A 22,789-nucleotide genomic window follows, 5' to 3' on the forward strand; every position below is an offset into this window, starting at 1 on the left:
CCCAGACTCGAGGGTGGAAGACAGTTTCTCAGGAATTTTAAGGGGGAGAAATGTAAATGACCACATTTTTCTCAAAGCAAGGTTAGAACTGGGGCAGGATTGAACTTGTCCAAGCATTCTGCCCTGTAACTGCTTTTGAGATATAAGGAGACCGTCGTAGGTTGTGGAGAATGGATGCTGGGGGCAGAGGGAGGCACATGCATGCTTCAGGGGAGTACCCCTCCCTGCACTCTAGGGGCTCTCGGAAACCAGCGGTCAGAGGTCCCATCTATATCCACACAAAGGTAGGGGACCAGGGTCTGAATGCTCCTGGATTCATGAGAACATCTGCCTTAATGATCGATCCAGACCGATAGGAAATCTGTTTAGTTAGCTAATTATAATTGCTCATCTGGATCGCATTCTACATTAAGACTGAGACCATGACGGTGGCTCCACGGCTACCCCAGACCAGCTCATCTCCATGTTGATGAATGATGGGGTTTTTGTTTGTTTGTTTTACTGCATAGCTAGTCTCGGTGGCTGGGATTTTACTGAAGACATGTGGGGTTCTGGAAAATTCTGAGACTGAACCACTAATGCCTAGGGAGCAGGTTAACCCAGGAAGGGAAGATGAAGGAAGGAGTTTGCCAAGAAGTAACTCCTAGGTGACTCAGTGGTAGAGTCCGCCTGCGATGCAGGAGACGCAGGAGACACGGGTTTGATCCCTGGGTCAGGAAGATCCCCTGGAGGAGCAAACGGCAACCTGCTCCAGTTTCTTGCCTGGGAAATCCTATGGACAGAGGAGCCTGGTGGCCTACGGCCATGGGGTAGCAAAGAGTCGGATACGACTGAGCCCACACACACACAAACCTATAAAGTGCATGCATGCCTGTGTGTGTGTCTATTTGTCTCTCTCTCTCTCTCAGCTAGGCTCCTCTGATTCCCAGTCTTGCTCAAGTTTACACAGTAAGTGCAAGAACCAGAACTCTGCTCTTCTTACCAGGAAAGCAACCCTGTAACAGAATCGTGTGTGCACGCGTGCACCTTGTCCCAAATGCTCTAGAATGTTATCACATCAGAGGATCAGTGGATGCCGCAATTCATGAAAGAACACTGACGCTTATTCTCTTTATGGACACAGAGGACCTGGGGTCAGTTTTCCACTTAGCGGGAGGTTAAAGCTGTCAATGTTTAAGCTCCCCTAACAGAGTGTTAAACTTAAGCCAGCTGGCACCTTAGTGACTCGGGGCTCGTGCTGCCGATGTGGCTGCAGGACCAGATGCCCCAGTAGCCATGCTGAGATGGTCTGAAAGTCAGGCTGCACCCCCTACACCTCTGAGTGTACCCCTCATTATTCACCGGTTCTAAATTTGCACATTTGTCTACTTTCTAAAATTTGTAATCCCCAAATCAGTATTTGTGGTCCTTGGCCCACATGTGCAGAGCTACAAAAAAAAAAAAAAAAGCCTGAGTCACCAGACTTGAACGTTCCCAGCTGAAGTCTAACAAGATGATGCTCTGCCTTCCTTTTTTAAAATGATAATTTTATGTATTTATTAAGTTACTTTCGGCTGCGCTTGGGGTTTCTCTGGATGTAGAGTGGAAGCTACTCCCTAGATGTGTGGTGCTCGGCTTCTCATTGCAGGGGCTTCTCTTGCTGTGGAACATGGGCTCTGAAGCACAGGCTCAGTAGCTATAGCAGAGTGCCCGGGCTTAGTCGCTCCATGGCCTGTGGAACTTTCCTGGACCAGGGATCGAACTGGTGTCCCCTGCATCGGCAGGCAGACTCTTATCCACTGGACCACCAGGGAAGCCCAGTGCTCTGCCTTCTTGATTCTGTTCTGAAACAGATGAGCTGGATATGGAGACAGGACGGGGGCTCCATGCCTGCAAAGAAGTCCAGCTCTGGGGCCAGTTGGATAGGACTTGAATTCCAACCCAGGCTGCCATCAGTGGGGGGGCCTCAGACAAGTCATCTCATACAACGGAACTTCTTTGGGTGGGTTTCTAACCCTGACCACCACGTGATTCCTAAGACCCTCACCGACTAGACTGGGACTCACATTCCTTCTCCAGAAAATCTTCCCGACCCAGGGATTGAACTTGGGTCTCCTGGATTGCAGGTGGATTCTTTACCATCTGAACCACCAGGGAAAACTCTAAATTACAAGAGAAGCACTAAAATAAAAAGACTTGATTTTTGATGTGTGTGCCTAGGACATTGGGAAATTTTTTATTCTTAAGACATATCTAATTCTGCAATGAATAATAGAAGCGATGCATCTCACTGCCTTCATATGCTCTCCAGGCTCCTTAGCAGTTGCTGCCAGAACATTCCAAAGAATTACCAAGAGTACCCTGGGTTCCAGACCTTGCTTGCTTTTTTCTTCCACCTGATCTAATTTGTCTCTTGTCCCATTTTTTCAAAACCTCTGTTAGATGTCTTCGTTTTCAATGACTTTTTTTTTGGCCCCAGACCCAACATGTAGGATCTTAGTTCCCTGAGTAGGGCTTGAACCTGAGCCCCCTGCAGTGGAAGCAACAACTAGACTGCCAGGGAAGTCCCCCAGTGACTTAATGAGATGTATGGAAGTTATAAAACAGCATAGCAAAACAATTTGCTATATATCAGCAAAACAATTCGCTTCCTCCTGAGACATTTGTAAATGTCCTTGTGGAGACTGTGGTGGGGTTGGGATTTTGAGATCTGGCAGGTTTTTTCAGCAATGCTCAAATACCACGTTGAGCACTTCTAATGTCTTCAAAGACAGGTTCTTCCTTCTGAGTTGCCCCCAGTCTAGTGGGGAATAAAACGCTGTAATGGCAAGAATTCTCCCTCCTGTCAAGCAAGAGATAGTCCACCAGGCCGAGCAATGTGCCACACAGCCTCTGAGTGGCAGCACCACATTTTGCCAAAGTTAGAGTCACGCTGGAGTCAGGCAAAGTGTCGTTCTCTGAATTTCCAGTGCACTCGAGTCTCAGGTGAGACTCTCCAAGTGACTGTGTGCAGAAAAGACCAACAGAACAATCCATTTAGTGGATTCTCTGTGTTTACAGTCTGTAAACAAATGGCTATGGTCCGATGGCCTTGTATTCATGGACACTGAAATTTGAATCTCACGTGCCATGAAATGTTTTTTCTTTCTTCCAATTTTCTTTCAGCCATTCAAAACTGCACACAGTGGAGGGCATGGCAGCCCACTCCAGGATTCTTGCCTGGAGAATCCCTTGGACAGAGGAGCCTGGTGGGCTACAGTCCCCAGGATCCCAAAGAGTTGAACACGACTAAAGCGGCTTAGCATGCGTGCACGGCGTGGAAGAACTGAGTTCTCACCTACCATGGAAGAAAGTCAGTATACAGTGTCCAAAATCAGTAAATCAAGATATAGCGGTAAAGGATATTTTTTAAAATGCACACAAACTGTACAAAAACATATGGCAGGGACTTCTCTGGCAGTCCAGTGGTTAAGACTCTGTGCTTTCAAAAATGAAGACTCTGCCCTTCTGCCCTTTCAATGTGGGTGGCACGGGTTCGATTCCTGGTCGGGGACCTAAGATTCCACATGCTATGCGGCCAAAAAAAAAAAAAAATGACAGGTGGATTGCCCCCCACCCCGCCAGGATGCCCATTGTAGCTTTGCCCACCCCTGGTGTAGAGGGAAGAAGAGCGACCAGACTTAATTTTATGATGCATGTCTACTATCAACTAGGTGCCAAAAACACTGTGACCAGTAGACAGAAGTCACCTTCCATGGGCTGGTGGCGGGGCAAACAGACGAGAGTGGGGCGCCGGGCCCTAGTGGAGCGGGAAGGGCTCCTAACCTGAACGTGGGGGGCAGGGAAGGTGCCACCCAAGGCCCTGGTGGACAGGAGGGTCTCATCAAGGAACGTGTGGGAAGAGAACGTTCCAGGTAGAATGTTCTCCACTCTGCTAGAGTCGAAACCTTGCTAGAGTCAGGCAAGTGTGCTTCAGTCTCCTGTGGGTATAATGCCCATGCTCACCTCCCAGACCATCAGTGAGAAAGTGGAGTCAAGCGTGTGATAGAGGGACTTCCCTAGCAGTCCAGTGGTTAAGACTACATGCTTCCACCGTAGGGGGCCCGGGGTTCGATCCTTGGCCAGGGAACGAAGATTCCACATGCCACTCACTACAGCCAAAAAAAAAAAAGTGTGATAAAACATCAATGACGGTTCATTTTCAAGGCACTGCATTTGCAACTTGAGTGAGCTGGTCTGAATGATCTGCACGATTCCATCCAATCCTGCATTTCAATGAATTCTTGATTTTTATCTTTAGGTAGAGGGATACACTCCTGTTGAGAAATTCTGGGTGCCATCAAGATTAGTATCAGTAAGTGCGGGTGGTGACCCCGGCTCATGAAAAGTGACTCATGAAAAGTGAGATGGTCCCCAAACCGAAGACATAAGCTGTCCCCTGAGCTTAAAGATGACATCAGTCACGGTGATGAGGTGTCCCTCTGGCGGGGGTAAAAGGGCTGTAAGAAGGACCCACATTCAACTTCCTCCTCCCTGCCCTCCCAGAACACCCTGAGTTGGCAGCCGTGACAGAGTCTTAACTTGAGGTTGAGCTGGACCAAGGCAACACCACCACGCAGTTCTTGCTCCACTGGCCCCAGTGCCTCATGTTCTTGGATCCACTCAGTCCCTTCGTTGTAAAAGAAGAACGTCAAGCTTGGGGTTGACCCCTTGACCCTTAAGTGAGAGGCAGTATTTATCTTCTTGCTCAAAATAAGAAGAAGGAGTTGATTCTCCAACAGTCAGAGGATGAAGCTGCGGCTGACTTTGTAACGATACAGAGTGACGAGCACAGGAGAGGTGGTGGGAAGCATGACGCTGAAGATGTTCAAGTTTGTTGTGGGATTTATGGCCATTTCTATAACTCTTTCGTTCCTGTATATCAACAATTTCAACCTGCCGAAACATCTGCTAGTGGGGAAAATTGCAAACTCTTCGGTGCTTGCAGAGGCCTGTGACATGATTGAAGCAGGAAAGAAAATCTTGGGTGGAAATATACCAATGACGCCACTGAAAGACATAACTTGCCAACAATACCTGACCCAGAATCACTACATAACGAAACCTCTGTCCAAAGAAGAAGCTGAGTTCCCTCTGGCATATGTCATGGTCATCCACAAAGACTTGGATACATTCCAGAGGCTCTTCAGGGCTGTCTACATGCCTCAGAATGTCTACTGTGTTCATGTGGATGAGAAAGCGAGAGCTGAATTTAAAGATGCAGTGGAGCAATTACTGAGCTGCTTCCCAAATGCCTTCCTGGCTTCCAAGATGGAGTCTGTGGTCTACGCAGGAATTTCCAGGCTCCAGGCTGACCTGAACTGCCTGCAAGACCTCATAGACTCGGAGGTCCCGTGGAAATACACCATCAACACTTGCGGGCAAGATTTCCCCCTGAAAACCAACCGGGAGATCATCCAGCATCTCAAAGGATTTAAAGGGAAAAACATCACCCCCGGGGTGCTGCCTCCTCCTCACATTATCAGAAGGACTAAATATAGGCACTTGGAGCAGAGATACAGTTTGTTTTCCTTTATGCTGTGGACTTGGATAAGAAAAACGCCTCCTCCCCATAATCTCACCATTTACTTCGGTTCCACCTACGTAGCGCTTACAAGAGAATTTGTTAATTTTGTTCTCCGAGACCAGAGGGCTCTTGACTTACTTGAGTGGTCGAGGGACACGTACTCTCCTGATGAGCATTTCTGGGTGACACTGAACAGGATTCCAGGTATGTGGGACTTGATTCTACATAAAGTCTGGAAGCATTGTGCGTGTATGTGCGTGTGTATGTGTGCAAGTATTTTACACTTTGAAACTGTCCTTAATTGTATTACGTATACTCACCTTTGGGCTTCCCTGGTGGCTCCACGGTAAAGAATTCTCGCCTGCAATGCAGGAGACGCAGGTTCGATCCCTGGGTCAGGAAGATCCCCTGGAGGAGGGTATGAGAATCCACTCCAATATTCTTGCCTGGAAAATCCCATGGACAGAGGAGCCTGGTGGGCTACAGTCCATAGGGTCGCAAAGAGCTGGACACAACTGAAGTGACTATGCACACATGCATATTCACCTGTGTTTCCAGCTTTATGGACACCCTGTAAATTTTCGTGTGTCTGGTGCAATGGAATTCATATAACAGAAGTTAATCATCTTACATATCAATAAATATACTGTTTGCTTAGAGAAGGTGCCTGCCTATCAAATTTTGACATGGTCATTAAGTCTTTGATATGACAAGTGAAACTGGTTTTTTTTAATCAGTTATAGTATGTTTTCTGTGAAAATCTCTCAATCACGTCCGACTCTTTGCAATCCCCCGGGCTGAATGGTCCATGGAGTTCTCCAGGCCAGAATACTGGAGTGGGTAGCCTTTCCCTACTCCAGGGGATCTTCCCAACCCAGGGATCAAACCCAGGTCTCCCACATTGCAGGCAGATTCTTTACCAGCTGAGCCACAAGGGAAGCCCAAGAATACTGGAGTGGTAGCCTGTCCCTTCTCCAGCAGATCTTCCCGACCCAGGAACTGAAACAGGGTCTCCTGCATTGCAGGCGGATTCTTCCAGTTATTTGCCATGTGGGTTATTCATCATGGTTTCATTTTACGCGAATTTGAATTGCTCAAGCTGGAAAAGTTTGAGGTCTGAAAAATGTCAACAACATTTCTATAAGAACAATGTGAAATAATTCAGCTTTTCCAAATCAAATTTTTTTAACTGACCAGAACTTTCCAGAATTCTGGACTGTCAGACAAATGAACCGTAGACCACACTTGGGCCTGGCCATGTGGCGGCCTCACTTTGGTGAATGGAAACCTGCCATCCTCTGTGCTCTGTGCTCTAGGCTTGCAGGAGTCAAGAACTCACCCTTTGTGTAGAATCTGAAAACCCTGTACTAGTTACTGATGAGCAGAATATTAAAATAATTCTTTTCTTCGGACTTCCTTGGTGGGCCAGTGGTTGGGAATCTTCTTTCCAAAGCAGGGGATGCAGGTTCAATTCCTGATTGGGGAACTCAGATCCCACGTGCCAAGGGGCGACTAAGTGCACGCCCCGCAACTACTGAGCCAGTACACTGCGACTAAGACCCAATGCAGCCAAATAAATAAATAATAATTAAAAAAAAATTTTTTTCTTATTATAGAATACAATCCTATTGTAGAAAATCTGAGAAATAAAGAAAAGTCGGTATGTAAAAACTAAGAAAATTTTAAAAAGCAAACATTATACATCACACAAATTGAGAAATAATTGCCGTGCATATACACTGGGTAATTGCATTCTTTTTCATGGTATGGATGTACTAGAATTTGCTTAACAATTCCTCAGCTGTTGAGCGTGTGTTTCCAGTTTTTTCACTATGGAAAGTGCTATTGCAATTAATGCTGGGAAGTGTCAAAACTAAGTCACACCTTTTCACATACAGCTTTGTCAGATGTCAGCATTTCTGCTTCCGGAATGAACTCAGACCCAACTCTGTTAAAGGTCACTCCAGATCTGGGGCTATAGGCTTTCCTGCCTGGGACTAAATTTGAGGGTGAACTTTAAGCACAAAGAATCTGGAAAGAGGACTCCCTGGTGCTCTAGTGGCTAAGACCCCACACTTCCTGGAGTTTTAGGGGTCTGGGTGCCAACCCTGATCTGGGAACTAGATCCCACAGGCCGCAGCTAAGACCTAATGAAACCAAATAAATAAAATAAAATTTAAAATAAATATTTAAAAAAAAAGAATCTGTGAAGAAAATTCAGAAGTTCTTTCTCTAGGAAAAGCAAACTTCTGCATGGGTAAATTGGACGGTAGTCTCAGGAAAGTTTTGGTTTAGTTGCTCAGTCATGTCTTGACTCTTTGTAACCCCATGGACTGCCAAGCCTGCCAAGCTTCCCTGTCCAAAGGATTTCCTAGGCAAGAATACTGGAGCAGGTTGCCATTTCCTTCTTCAGGGGATCTTCCTGACCCAGGGATGGAACCCGAGTCTCCTACATTGGCATGGGCCCTATTTTGAGTGTCCTAGTGGGAGATGCAGTTTTATCAAGGACAGTTATCTCCCCCACGGCAACATCTTACAACATTTCTGAAGTTGGAAGTGTTAGATTCAAAGCTTCCAGGACTCTGTAGGGGAGGGTAAGCCGGCGTTGGATAACAGTAACATGAGACTCCAAGACTCCAGCTTATTTTAAGTCTCAGTCTTTGCGACTCTGAAGGACAGGCCTTTGGGACTGGGACTGAGGCAAACAGAACGTTAAGCTTCCACATTCCAGCTTTTGTTATTCTGCGTTTAAATACCAACGTAAACTCCAATAACGGCCTCCATCATAAGAGAAGGAGAAGATTCGCACTAGGGTGCTCCCAGGCAACTTTATCCTCCCGGGAATGGAGAGAGATAGAAAGGGGTCTATTTGCTAGAAAACTACTGAGGGAAGAGGTTTTCTGGAAACATCACCTCTTTTTTTAAAACTGAAGTATAGTTGATTTACATGTTCTTTTAATTTCTGGTACATGGCAAAGTGATTCACTTATATATATTCTTTTTTCAGATTCTCTTCCGTTGTAGGTTATTACCAGATACTTCCCAGGTGGCACTAGTGGTAAAGAGCCCACCTGCCAATGCAGGAGATGTAAGAGATGTGGGTTCAATCCCTGGGTAGGGAAGATCCCCTGGAGAATGAAATGGCAACCCACCCCATTATTCTTGCTCAGAAATCCCATGGACAGAGGAGCCTGGTGGGCTACAGCGGGCTCATAGGGCTGCAAAGAGCTGGACTCGACTGAGCAACTTAGCACGCAACCCTGAGCTGCTCTTCATCTGTCAGCTCTTGGCCTCAGCTTTGCATTATACCAATGATATGTAATGGACTGTTTTGACAAGAACCAGCTTTGGGCTTTCCTGGCGGCCCAGTGGTTAAGACTCCAAGCTTCCATTGCAGGGGATGTGGGTTCCATCCCTGGGTCAGGGAAGATCCTGCACCCTGCCTGGTGCGGCCAAAGAGAAAAAGAAAAGAGCCAGCTTTTTCTTACATTTCCCTGCTATTCTATTTCCAGGGATTTTGTGTCAAAAAACTGCAACCTTCCCCACCTCCTCCTCTCACTCTTTTCTTCCCAATGGCTTTCCCTGAAAGTCTGAAATTTGCTCTGACGTCTCTGGCCACTCTCTGGCTGGATGCTTTCTGTACGTTACTTCTGGAATCTTCCAGCTGTACCCGGATGTTGATGTCGGAAAAACCCAGACTCAGAGGCATGGGTGATTTGCTTGAGAGGAAGCCAGCCTTAGAGGTCCCTGAGTGAGAGCAGGGGTTGTTTTCTCAAATTTACTCTGGAGGAAGCAGGGCAGTGTGAGATCAAATGGCTTTCTCAGATGCGCTGGGCTGTCAAGAGTGGCTTTGACTCAACTGGAGACCTTCCTGCCTACAATCCAGGCTGTTTCTCACCACTCTTTCTCAACCACATGCGGGGCTATTTTAAGTCCTGGTGCTTCAGACTATTTCCTGTGGCTAATAAAAAAACCAAACCCCCACAGAGATGAAGGTAAAGCAGAGTACAGAGTTTAGTATAGTAAACGTATAGACAAAGAGAGAAAGAGGAGGGAGAGAAAAGAGAAAGAAGACAGACAGAGAAGACAGTCTGGCCAGAGACAGAGCTGGAAAAGAAAAACAAAATGTGACGTTAAAACCATTTTAACCCAGGTTGCTCTTTCTCTGTGACCTCTGTGGACTCGGACAAAGTTTCCACTCGGTATCCCTGGTTTCTCACTTGGGCACAGAGGTGCTGTCAAAATGAAAGGAATGTGTGAAAAGTGCTTTGGGTTCTGGTGTGTGGAGTAACCGCAGCTGTACAAACAGGGCTCTTCTCTCTGTTTCCTTTCTATAGTCAACTGTGGAGATTAAACTTTCAGTGCAGTTTTCTTAGGATGAAAATGAGTTTATGACTGGAGTGGGAATTTGTAAGAGTGAACGTTGTGTAGAAATAAGCAAGTATGGGTTGAATTCTAGGACTTCATCATACAGTTCAGTTCAGTTCAGTCGCTCAGTCGTGTCTGACTCTTTGCAACCCCATGAATCGCAGCACGCCAGGCCTCCCTGTCCATCACCAACTCTTGGAGCTCACTCAAACTCATGTCCATTGAGTCTGTGATGCCATCCAGCCATCTCATCCTCTGTCGTCTCCTTCTCCTCCTGCCCCCAATCCCTCCCAGCATCAGGGTCTTTTCCAATGAATCAACTCTTCGCATGAGGTGGCCAAAATATTGGAGTTTCAGCTTTAGCATCAGTCCTTCCACTGAACACCCAGGGCTGATCTCCTTTAGGATGGACTGGTTGGACCTCCTTGCAGTCCAAGGGACTCTCACCCAGCCATTTATTGAGTAACTGAGCCACAAGTCTGCCCTGGCCGACGACTTCTCCAGAATTCTAACCTACTCAGTCGGTGCCTCCAACTTAGAATTGGGGTATCAGTTTTGACCTGGGATTTGCCTGGTTGCCATTTCCTTCCTGGGATTTTCCTGGTTGAGTTCTGCCTGCCCATGCGGGGGACACGGGTTCAATCCCCGGTCTGGGAAGATTCCACGTGCCAAGGTGACTAAACCCATGCGCCACAGCTATTGAGCCCACGCTGTGCAACTACCGAAGCCCACCCACCTAAGCGTGTGCTCTGCAACAAGAGAAGTCAGGAGATGAAAAGCCCGTGCCCTGCAATGAAATGTAGCCCCTGCCCGCCGCAACTAGAGAAAGCCTGTGCACAGCAGCGAAGACCCAGTACAGCCAAAAATTAATTAATTAAAAGATAGTTTTTGACCTGATGTTCAAACTGAGGAAAAGGATTGCCGTTCTTTTTCGTCACTTATTACCATCCCTTCTACAATCTTGTGTAAATGGCAAGAGCATCCTGCCCAGAATTCGGAAGAATGGTGAGTGGTGTCGTGCAAAAGGGCCTCAGGAAAACCAGCATCTGCCATGTAACCACCAGGAGAGTAAACATCAGAAAGCACTGGGGTAGTGCAAAAAAAAAGATTGACATTAATAATGTCTAGCATTGTCAAAATCCTTCTGATTTTAAGGATTTGGGGTTAGGATTCCACTGCAGCCAAGTGCCAATTTGCAAACGTTCTTCCCCTTGTAACTTTAAACTCAGGGAGTTGTAGGGACTTCAAAGACTGGTGGTCCACAGGCTAAGAATCCACCTTGCAAGGCAGGGGACACAGGTTCAATCCCTGGCCAGGGATCTAAGATCCCACTTGCCACGGAGCAGTTAGGTAAGCCCAAGAGCTGCAACAGAAGATCCCGCATGATGCAGCGAAGACTTGGCAGCCAAATGAATAAACAATATTAAAATAACAACAACAATAATAGCAAACTCGGGGAGTTGTAAATTCAGGGTAGAACAGGCAAGTCATTAGAGATGCTTTTAGCATAAACTCTCTGGAGAAATGGAACTGTGCCAAGAATGAGGAAAGCCAAAACAAACAAAGGGAGAGTTCATGTCATCATCTGCATGTATGAGGAGAAAAAGTTATACAAACTATTCAACTCGTTTCGAAAGCATAATTAGACGTAAATGCCTCCATTTTTGACCCCTGAGGGGCCTTTCTGCACATGTGCAGTCAGGGAGATCTCCTTGACCTCCAGGATGAAGACTGTGGTCATCATCTTCTCACTCAAGCAGATTTCAGCTCCTCTCTGCTCCTGTCTTTATCTCTGCCATGAAGCACCAACTGGAGACAAGCTCCTGCTGCCCAGCCTGGGGTCCAGCTGGCTCCAGTCTCAGCCCCACTCATGGTTGGGGGCGGCCGTGAACCCTTGATACGTTTTTCTCATTGTACTCCCACGATTGACTTATGAAGGTGATAAAATTATTCTCATGTTTTGCAGATAAGGGAACTCCTTCGGGAAGGTTTATACGTATATGGAATCTGAGAACTTCTCTCCTTCGGTTCTGTGGTTGTTTAGTCACTAAGTCGTGTCTGACTCTTTTGTGACCCCATGGACTCTAGCCCAACAGTCTTCTCTGTCCATGGGATTCTTCAGGCAAGAATATGAAGCAGGTTACCATTTCCTCCTTCAGGGGATCTTCCCAACCAAGAGATCAAATCCATGTCTCCTGTGTCTCCTGCATTGGCAGGCAAATTCTTTACCACTGAGCCACCCGGGCTTAGATGAGATAAACTTGATATTCACTAACTTCAGCTTTAGGCCCTATGCAATTTGGGGGTTATAATGGGCTGCTAGGCTTTTAGAGGTATTTTTTTATGTAAATGTATTTTTCAAAAAAATATTTATTCATTTGCCTGCATCAGGTCTTAGGTGCAACACTTGAGACCAGGCATAGAACCCATGTCCCCTGTGTTGCGTGACAGATTCTTAACCACTGTACCACTGGGAAGTCCCTGTTTTTTGTTTTTTTTTTGATTAGTTTTTATTCATCTTAGTGTAGTAAGTCAGGTGGTGAGGTTCGCTTGCTAATGTGCCTTTTTAAAGACCTTACCTCATAGCAGAGAAAATTAAGTGCTGGAAAGAATGGCTCGACAGCCAGTCATACGCCATGCTTTATGGCATAGCCAGCCAATATGGAGAGGGGGGCGTGTGTGGAAAAAGACAAGGTGAGGTGATTAATTTTTAAGTACTAAATATTTATTGACAGATTATCTCTCCAGGCAGTGTTCACATGCTCGGGACCGATGCTTGTAACTTGGCAGTGCTGTTTAAGCAAACAAACTCAGTCAGTTGAATGCAAATGATTAACAGGAAGTCTGGGAGCTGACACAGTTGCCAACCTTCTGGCTGAGAGAAGAGGCCCGGGTTAAAGTCTGAGAGCGGTGACTTGCAGAAAGGTCCCTTCACCCCTCACTGATTTTCCTGTAGGGAAGGGTGGACACGCTGGAGTCAGAACCTCCCTGGGGCAACTTGTTTTTGTGTGTGTATAAACAGGCAAGATGAGACGGGGGAGGAGACAGAGCAAAGCAAATCGCTAAGAGTTCCTTCAGAAACGTGTTGGAGAAAGGTGGAAAAGCAGCACCGTGGGGAATGCAGAGGAAAGGAAGACAGAAAAAGGACAAGCAGGATCAGCTGGAAGGTCACGGAGCGGCCGGTCAGAGCTGCGTCCACCTAGAGGATGGTTATGGATTTCGGAGAAAATGTAAGTTAAGTCTGTCTACCCTCTGACCAGATGTCCCAAGAGACATTCTACTCATTTCCTGGGTTTGAATGATGGGCTTTTGGAAGCATTGTCTCTTCTGTGTGTCTCTGGTCACGGCCCTGATTTTTGTGTTTGTTTGCAACAACAAGTTAGGGGAGAATAAAAATTTCCTTCAAGCTTCCTTATCCAATGCTTCACTATTATCAGAAGTCTGTCACCAGATTTTTAAGGGGAAGAGTTTTTGCCCTAAAAAGAATGCATTGAAGAGTACCTTCAGTGAAACCACCTGTCATGAGTACGTGGCTCAGAGTCACTACATAACAGAAACACTCTCTGAAGAAGAGGCTGGCTTCCCCTTGGCTTATGTGATGACCATCCACAAAGACTTCGGCACTTTTGAGAGACTCTTCAGGGCTATTTACATGCCCCAAAATGTCTACTGTGTTCACGTGGACAAAAAGGCAACAGATACATTTAAAGGCTCGGTGAAGCAGTTACTGAGCTGCTTCCCAAACGCTTTTCTGGCTTCCAAGATGGAGCCCGTGGTCTACGGTGGGATTTCCAGGCTCCAGGCTGACCTGAACTGCATGAAAGATCTTGTGGCCTCAGAGGTTCCGTGGAAATACATCCTCAACACCTGTGGGCAAGATTTCCCCCTGAAAACCAACAGGGAGATCGTTCAGTATCTGAAGGGATTTAAAGGGAAAAACATCACCCCCGGGGTGCTGCCTCCAGCTCACGCAGTTGGGCGGACTAAGTATGTCCATCACGAGCTATTAAACCAAAAAAATTCCTACGTGATTAAAACCACAAAATTGAAAACACTGCCTCCTCACAACATGACCGTTTACTTTGGCACTGCCTATGTGGCCCTCACAAGGGAATTCGCAAACTTCGTCCTTCACGACCCGCTGGCGCTTGACTTAATGTCCTGGTCCACGGACACGTACAGTCCTGACGAACATTTCTGGGTCACACTCAATAGGATTCCTGGTATGTATATCTCTTAACTTTTGTTATGAATTAACATCTCATGGCCAATACTGAATAAACCACTAAAAAATAAGTTTTTAAAAATTAACACCTTCATAAAGATCTTTCTTCACGTGAGTTTGATCCCTGGGTCAGGAAGATCCCCTGGAGGAGGGCTTGGCAAGCCACTCCAGTATTCCTGCCTGGAGACTCCTGTGGACAGAGGATCCTGGTGGGCTGCAGTCCATAGGGAAGCTAAGACTCAACTGAAGTGACTTAGCACACATTCACTGTTTCAAATGTTCATTAAAATATCTTTATAGCAGCTCTGCTCACAGAGTGGGAGGTGTAATTCATCTTCATTTTGTGTTGTTGTTGTTCAGTGACTAGTGTCTGACTCTTCTGCAACCCACCCCATGGACTGTAGCCCCCCCAGGCTCCTCTGTCCATGAGATTTCCCAGGCAGTGGGTTGCCATTTCCTTCTCCAAGGGATCTTCCCTACCCAAGGATCAAACCCACGTCCCCTGTATCTGCTGCTTTGGCAGGCGGATTCCTTACCGCTGTGCCACCTAGGAAGCCCAAAGATTCCTAGACCAACGTCTTTATTTTATAGACAAAGAAGATTCAGCATGGTTGCATGATGTGTTCAAATTACCCAGCTAGCAGGCAAATGCACCAATTGTACCAGGTCGCCTAAGCCTGATGTTCTTTTAAGGTGATTTCCCAAATTAGTTGTTCGGTTGTTCCTAAATCAACTTCACCTTTCCTTGGTCCAAGTTCTAAATGCCTTAAATAATCTCCAATTGTTTACAGTGAACTAATTTCAGTTCTGCTAGTTCAATTGGAAATAAAAATTCAGATTCCTAATTCAAAGGAAAACTAACTTGAATCAACATAAGGATTAGGGTCATGGCTTCTTGAGATTAGTGGTTCAGCCCTAGATACATATTAAAGGCTCCTGGAGCTTGTAAAAATACATTTCCTGATTTCCTGGGTGGATGTGAACTTCAGTATTTGTTCAGCCTCCAGGAAATTCTCAGGAACAGTCAAGGCTGTGAACCACTGTGGATGCTTATTTTTGATGTTAGTACACAAAGCTTGTTAGACTTAGAATGCTTTTTAAATCAATGGTTTTCCCAGAGCGGGAATGAGTAATGTTGTAATGATAAAAGAAATCAAGACAAGGACCTAGTGTATAGCACGGGGCAATGTCTTGTAATAATTTATATTGGAAAATGATCTGAAAAAGCTTTCCCGGTGGCTCAGCAGTAAAGAATCTGCCTGTAGTACAGGAGACACAAGTTGAGTTCCTGGGTTGAGAAGATCCCCTGGAGGAGGGCTGGGCAACCCACTCCAGTATTCTTGCCTGGAGAATCCCATGGACAGAGGAGCCTGGCGGGCTACAGTCCATAGGGTTGCATACATATATGTGCGTGCGTGGTCAGTTGCTTCACTTGTATCCGGTTCTTTGCAACCCTATAGATGTATATATCACTTTGCTGTATACTTGAAACTAGCACAACACTGTAAATCAACTATATTGGAATAATTTTTTTTTAATTAAGAAAAAAATTAAATGACCTCTTTTGGCAGAGATCACAGTCAAAAAAGAAATCAGGGCTCAAGAAGGTGAAATGAAGGAACTTCCCTGGAGGTCCAGTGGTTAAGAATCCACCTCCCAATGCAGATCTGGTTCAATTCCTGGTTAGAGAACTAAGATCCCACATGCCTTGGGGCAACTAAGCCTGTGAGCCACAACTAAGACCCAACTAAGTCATGATGTGGCCCAAAATAATAAAATTTTAATAAGAAACTGAACTGGAGGAGTCAGGACCATTCAGCTGTCCACGTGGAGCTGTAGTACCCAGAATAAGGGGAGGAAAAGCCCCACTTCTCTCTTATGTGTTGCTTGGACCAAATACCATGTAGACCGTTTCCATGGATCTGGGATTAGAATAGTGAACAAACCCAAGGGATGTTTGGAAGCCGAGGCTGGAGAAATGGTGTCAAGGAAACTCATTTATCAAGTGTTGGACAGATGACCTGTGAGTCTCTTTCACTCTGGAGCCCATGAGTCTAACTAATGATTCTAATCAATTTATTGAACAGAAATGCTTCGTCCTCAGCATGATTTATCTATTGGAACTAGATTGTTACATCTCTGGTAAAGACCAGCAGTTACAGGTCAGCGAGACAATGGAAAACAAATGGACAGCTCCATGCCTTTCAAAACGTTTCAAGGAAGGAGCCTTTAGAATTGCTTCTGTGTTACGTGTCCAGAGGATCCTTGTTAGAGGCCTTCACTGGGCCAGCCAACTCTTACAAGACCTGAGGCAGGCCTGAGAGTAGGGCTTGGTCGTGAGGAGGTGAGGGAACTAGAAACTTAAGTGGCTGTCTGTTTAATGGTTCCTCCTGCTATGTGAACATCTGGGTCATTTCTGTTTCAAGGGTCCTTCTTTGCTGATTATGAGTTTGTTGGCTGTTTGTTTTGGACATTTTAAGATTGTTCTAATTAACTGCAGTGATGGTGGGTGTGTTAGGATTCTCAAGTAATAGGACAGAGACTTCCCTTGTGGTCTCGTGGTTAAGAATTTGAGCTTCCATGGCGGGGGTGGACACAGGCTCAATCCCTGGTTGCGGAACTAAGATCCCACATGCCAAGTGGTGTGGCCAAAAAGTTAAAAAAATTAGAAGAAGAAGCAATAGGACAGAAAAAAAATCTCCTGGATGAAATGGCCTTGTGGGGATGTAGCTGCTGCTAAGTCGCTTCAGTCGTGTCCGACTCTGTGTGACCCCATAGATGGCAGCCCACCAGGCTCCCCCATCCCTGGGATTCTCCAGGCAAGAACACTGGAGTGGGTTGCCATTTCCTTCTCCGATGCATGAAAGTGAAAAATGAAAGTGAAGTCGCTCAGTCGTGTCCGATTTAGCGACCCCATGGACTGCAGCCCACCAGGCTCCTCAGTCTATGGGATTTTCCAGGCAAGAGTACTGGAGTGGGGTGCCATTGCCTTCTCCGGGGGATGTAGCACACCATCTGAGAGAAGTACAGTGTGAGCCACATACGTAACTTTCCATCTTTCACGGCTGCATTATAGAAACAAAAATGAGTAGGTCAAGTGACTTTGAATCATGTATTTTATTGAACCCAATATAACTCAAATACCAAAGGTGCCCATGGCTGGTGGCTCCTGGGATGCGCAGAGCAGGCAGCCGGGTGTCCTCCCCGCTCAGGGAAGAACAGTCAGACAGCAGCGGGGCCGTCCTAGTGACTCGGAGAAGCGTCAGCATCTTCATCTCTGGTTCTCTGTCCTTACCTAAGAGTCTTACCTCTGCTTCAGGGCTTCTTCTTGCTCGTGAGCCCAGCAGGTTCTACTTTCAGCACCTTCCCCTTGTGTCTCCAGCCAGATTCTGGGCCGCTCTGTTGATGGCAATTCCTCTCTGTCTCCTTCAGATGTTTGTTCTCAGAGAGTCTCGCTGTGTGGGTCCTGAAGTCACCGCATAGTGAGCATCCCTGTTCGAATCCCGGCCACTTCCTGGGCAGCAGGAACCCCTCTGTAGAGGCGCTGCCTTTCACTGAGGCCCCCAACCATTCAGGTCAGGTGGGGCCAGCAGGGCAGGGTCACATGGTTTCAAACACAAGGCAAGCCGTGGTCCTAATATGCAGTAAGGCCATTCAGCAGCAGCTGGTCCTCCGGAAACCTCTCAGAAGTGAGGGTTCCTGCACAGCCCGCTCAGGCGAAGGGGCCCACAAGGACAGATGTGCTCCAGAAAGAGTGTTCACAGATGCCTTAAACGATGCTGTCCAATGGACGTCACCAGCTGTTGTGAAATGAGCGTTCCTGACCTTCCTCCGTCTTTACCCCACTTCTCTCCCAACTCTGTCCTGCGCCTTCCATTCCTTAACCCAGGTCACACCAAGGTGGCAGCCTTTCAGTTCCCTGTTGGCCTCAGCCATGGCTGATTTCCAGTTAGGACAGAGATCCTTTTATGGGCCAGAGGTGCCAGTTCACCACCTCCTGTTTGCTTCCAAGTTATAGATCATGTGCTCCTCCCGTCGGCATGGTTCTGCCCTGAGCAGGAACTTTTGGTGGGTTAGTTTTATTCATCACATGCTCTTGGGACTTAAAGATTTTGAAACTGACCAACGGTTTCGGCCTCACTTGCAACAAAGGAATATTTCTCATTTGATTCAGTGGGAGCTTATTTCAAATTAATATTAATGAATGAAAAGAGTCTTTTCTCATTCTGAAAAAAATCTCATAGAAAAAGAAAAAGCTGAGAGCAGGTTTCATTGGAGATGGGAGGAAAAAAGAACAACAAGAAATCAAAAGGGGAAGGTATAGAGAAAAGAAGAAAATTGGAAATTGTGGGCTTGGAAGACAGATTTTATTCGCTTTTCATTTTTCCCTTGGAGAACCAGCCGACGGACCCGCCCTGCTGGTATTTTCTGCTGTGTATGTGGCCCTGTGCCCTTGAAAGGGGAGGCTTGTTGAGTTTCTGCTGTAAAGTCCACACTGGCCTGACTCCATCTTTATTGGAGGCTGGCTAGTTGCTTTAGTCTCTTTATATGTACAGATGCTGTGCTGAGGTGCCAAGTGCTGAAACCTTGAGAGAAGCAGGAAGAATCAGTCTAAATAAAGCTGCTTCTGGGAACTCACAGCTTCGCGGCCCCCCCAGGGATTTGGCTGGGATCTTGCTATCTCCAGAGGGAATTTATGCTTCTCAAACACATTATGCTTACAAAGCTTCCAGGATCACTGGGTGTATGGGCAGACTTGCTGGGGAAGGACGGTTGGGGGATAAGTTTTATTAATAGCTTGAACAACCTCTTTTTTCATATCTGTTGAAATATAGACTTTTGTCATAGGAAAAGAAATCAGCAAGTTGGGATACATGCGAGTTATTTTTCAAGGAAATACCATCTTTCCTCAAAAAAAAAATAAATAAAAAATAGAACTACCATACAATCCAGCAATCCCACCACTGGGTATTTATCCAAAGAAAACAAAAACACTAACTCAAAAACATGCATTAATATATACCCCATCTTTATTCCTGCATTATTTATTATAGCCAAGATATGGAACCAAGCTAAGTGCCCATCAATAGATGAATGGATAAAGAAGATGTGGTTTACACACACACACACACACTCAGCAATAAAGAAGAATGAAATCTTGTCATTTGTAATACCATGGGTAGACCTGGAGAGTACCACGCTGGATGAAAAGAGTCAGGCAGAGAGAAAAGTACCAGAGGATTTCACTTATATGTGGAATCTAAAAAACAAAACAAAAAACCAGAAAGGGAGTCGTCGATACAAAGAACAAACAAATGGTTGGCAGAGGCAAGGGGGTTGGAGGGAGAAATAGGTGAAGGATACTGAAAAGTACAAACTGGGACTTCCCATGTGGTCCAGTGGCCAAGATTCCACGCTCTCAATGCTAGAGGCCCAGGTTAGATCCCTGGCCAGGGGACTAGATCCCATGTGCCACAAGGAAGAGTTTGCATGGCGATACTAAGACCCAGCATAGCCTAAAAATATAAATAAATATTTTAAAAGAGAAAAAGAGGTACCAACTTCCAGTTGCAAGACAAATGAGTCACAGGTAGGAAAGGTACAGAGCTACAGGGTGGGGAACAAAGCCATTAATATTGTAATGTCTTCGGGTGGTGACAGATGGCAATAGCCCATTGTGGAGATTATTCCGAAATGTATACGTATTAATAGCAAATCACTGTGTTGTGTGACAGGGACTAGCACAGGTCAAGAATCCATCAAAAACAAACTCAAAGGAAAAGAGATCAAATTTATGGTTACCAGAGGGAGGGGATATTGGATGAAGACAGTCAAAAGGTACAAACTTCCAGTTACAAGATAAATAAGGATTGCAGCGTATGTCATACTTAATATAATTAACTCTGCTATACTGGAGTGGGTAGCCTTTCCCTTCTCCAGGGGATCTTCCTAATCCACGGATTGAACTCAGGTCTCCCACATTGCAGGTGGATTTCTTTGAACCCAGGTCTCCCACATTGCAGGCAGATTCTTTACCAGCTGAGCCACAAAAGAAGCCCAAGAATACTGGAGTGGGTAGCCTATCCCTTCTCCAGAGGATCTTCCCTACTCAGGAACCCAACTGGGGTCTCCTGCATTGCAGGCAGATTCTTTACCAACTGAGCTCCCTGGGAAGCCTGTAGAGTCAGTGGTGGCTCCCAATTTGTTGGCGGGATTTAAAAGCAGACAGTCCTGGCTTTGCCACCTACAATCTGTGTCATTTGGGGCAAAATGTCTAATTTCTCTGATTTGTCATCAAAACATCACCTTGTCAGACTGTAGGAAGGATTAGATTGCACACAAATTGTACCTGGGATGTTGTAGGAGCTTATTAACTCTTCCAAGAGAGGGAGAACAAAAAAGAACTTCTTAGATGCTGCTTTTTGAAGTTTTAGTGTTAAAATTCTAAAACTTCTGTGTGTGACCAAAAAAAAAAGTGTTTTTGAAGGCACAGGGATTTTTTTTTACTAGAAATCGGACATGCAGCCCACAGAGGTCACCACTCAGCTGTTGCTTTTATTAGCAGGGTCACATGAGTGGGGTCTGAAGTGGCTGCTTTCTTTCCTCTTATTAGGAAGTGGCATTCCAAGCCGAGTCCAGGGCCTCTGACGCTGCCAAGTTTCTGTCATCCTAGCTCGGTCGGAAGACAGACAGTCTCCAGGCCCTTGCTCACACTGCCCCTTCGTTCTGAAATGCTCTTTTGTCGCTCATTCTGGAATGTTCGCCCGATCTAGTTGAAATAGCCTCAGTTCGTGTTGAAAGGTCACTTACTTCCTCAGGAAAGTTTCTCTGCTCCCCGGCCCTCCCACAGAAGCCGCCACCCCCACCCACCCACTTGACTGCTGTCCTAGGGTGACCCCCACAGCATCTCACTGGTCCCCCCTCAACCCCACCTCCCTGCCCCACCCTTACCTCCTGCACCCCAAAAGGTGCAGGACTGAACTGGATGACTGACACCAGCCCTTGGACTTCTGGCCTAACTTCCTCCTGTTGGGCTCCAGCAGAATGTTGAGTGAGGAGCCACTGAGTGGGAGACGATAGTGTAGTCTTCCCCTTCTCTTCAATGTCATCTTTTCTCCAAGTGATGGAAATTCTCCTTCCGTTTGGCAGAAAGTTCAGTCTGCTATTTTCAGTCTAATTCAGCTTTTACATCCTGCCTCTGGCTCCACCCCCTTTTCCAAAGGGCAGACATCCTTAGCACCTAGGCCAAATCCACCAGCAAACTTGAGTGCAGTGGGTCTGTGGGAGTCAGCAGTTACCTGAGACCGAGCTCACCTCGCATCAGCCTGTGCGTCATGGCAGTGATGGAAGCTGTTTTAGTTCAAGTCTTAGAAAATCGAAATCAACCGTTAGGGGAATTTGCCAGTTGTACCAACCCTGAGAGGCTCTGATTAAAACTATCCAGAAAATGTAGGTAGGTGCTTTACTTTGCTACCACTTGAATTCCTTGTAGACTTGCTAAGCCCCAAGCCGACCTCTTTCCTCTCGGTCAGCTTTTCCCCTGAGGCCTCTCTTTGCCTGAAGAAATTCTAATTATCTTTGAGAGCTGTACTGAGCTCTGTGTACTGAGCACCCACCACCCTCGGGTAGAGTTTGTCCTCTGGCCTCTTTTTCTCCTGCTGGTATCCTTATCTTCTTAAGGGTTTATTGTTGTTCCAGTATCTGTGGAGACAGAGTGAAGAGTCCTAGAGGGTTAGAGGGACATTTCTGTCTTTTTGAGCCTCCACCACACACTGCTGAGTGTCAAACTGAATATGATTCACCTATGGTGCTACTATAAAATAAATGTGGCATTAAAACAGGCAGGACGGGGGCAGGGCACAACCTTTAAAAGAATGAAGGAGCTGTTGAGAACAGAACATAAACTGGCTAGAACCCCAACGTGGTTAGGCCCAAGAAGGTGGAAGGTTTGATTTCCACTGGACCTTGAGCTTCCTTGTAATACATTAGCTAAATGACACACCTACAGGCACCATGACAGTTCCAAGGTCAACCATAAAAGTGTTCAGTTCAGCTCAGTCGCTCAGTCGTGTCCGACTCTTTGCGACCCCATGAACCGCAGCACGCCAGGCCTCCCTGTCCATCACCGACTCCCAGAGTGCACCCACACCCATGTCCACTGAGTCGGTGATGCCATCCAACCATCTCATCTTCTGTCGTCCCCTTCTCCTCCTGCCCTCAATCTTTCCCAGTATCAGCGTCTTTTCCAGAGAGCCAGCTCTTCGCATCAGGTGGCCAAAGTATTGTAGTTTCAGCTTCAACATCAGTCCTTCCAATGAATACCCAGGACTGATCTCCTTTAGGATGGACTGGTTGGATCCTCGCAGTCCAAGGGACTCTCAAGAGTCTTCTCCAACACCACAGTTCAAAAGCATCAATTCTTTGGCGCTCAGCTTTCTTTATAGTCCAACTCTCACATCCATACATGACTACTGGAAAAACCATAGCCTTGACTAGACGGACCTTTGCTGACGAAGTTATGTCTCTGCTTTTTAATATGCTGTCTAGGTTGGTCATAACTTTCCTTCCAAGGAGTAAGTGTCTTAATTTCATGGCTGCAATCACCATCTGCAGTGATTTTGGAGCCCAGAAAAATAAAGCCTGGCACTGTT

At 46.3% G+C, this 22,789-nt stretch overlaps 2 protein-coding genes across 3 annotated transcripts in view; both read left to right on the forward strand.

Moving 5' to 3' along the window:
* Positions 1-4,830: 4,830 nt before the first annotated feature.
* LOC102277917 (N-acetyllactosaminide beta-1,6-N-acetylglucosaminyl-transferase) lies at positions 4,831-11,811 on the forward strand. The gene is made up of 2 exons (XM_070361435.1): positions 4,831-5,749; positions 11,612-11,811. The coding sequence occupies exons 1-2, from the start codon at positions 4,831-4,833 to the stop codon at positions 11,809-11,811; spliced, it is 1,119 nt and encodes a 372-aa protein (XP_070217536.1).
* An 875-nt stretch (positions 11,812-12,686) lies between these two features.
* LOC102277629 (N-acetyllactosaminide beta-1,6-N-acetylglucosaminyl-transferase) overlaps positions 12,687-22,789 on the forward strand; it is a 57,620-nt gene continuing 47,517 nt past the window's right edge. Inside the window, exon 1 of one of the 2 annotated variants that reach the window (XM_070360759.1) lies at positions 12,687-14,136. In XM_070360759.1, the coding sequence (XP_070216860.1) occupies positions 13,212-14,136 (925 nt within the window). In that variant the 5' untranslated portion in view covers positions 12,687-13,211. The remainder of the gene's footprint in view (positions 14,137-22,789) is intronic. The other variant, XM_005905505.3, reaches the window with a different exon arrangement.

This window comes from Bos mutus, chromosome 23 (assembly GCF_027580195.1).
Source record: "Bos mutus isolate GX-2022 chromosome 23, NWIPB_WYAK_1.1, whole genome shotgun sequence".
Lineage (NCBI taxonomy): Eukaryota > Metazoa > Chordata > Mammalia > Artiodactyla > Bovidae > Bos > Bos mutus.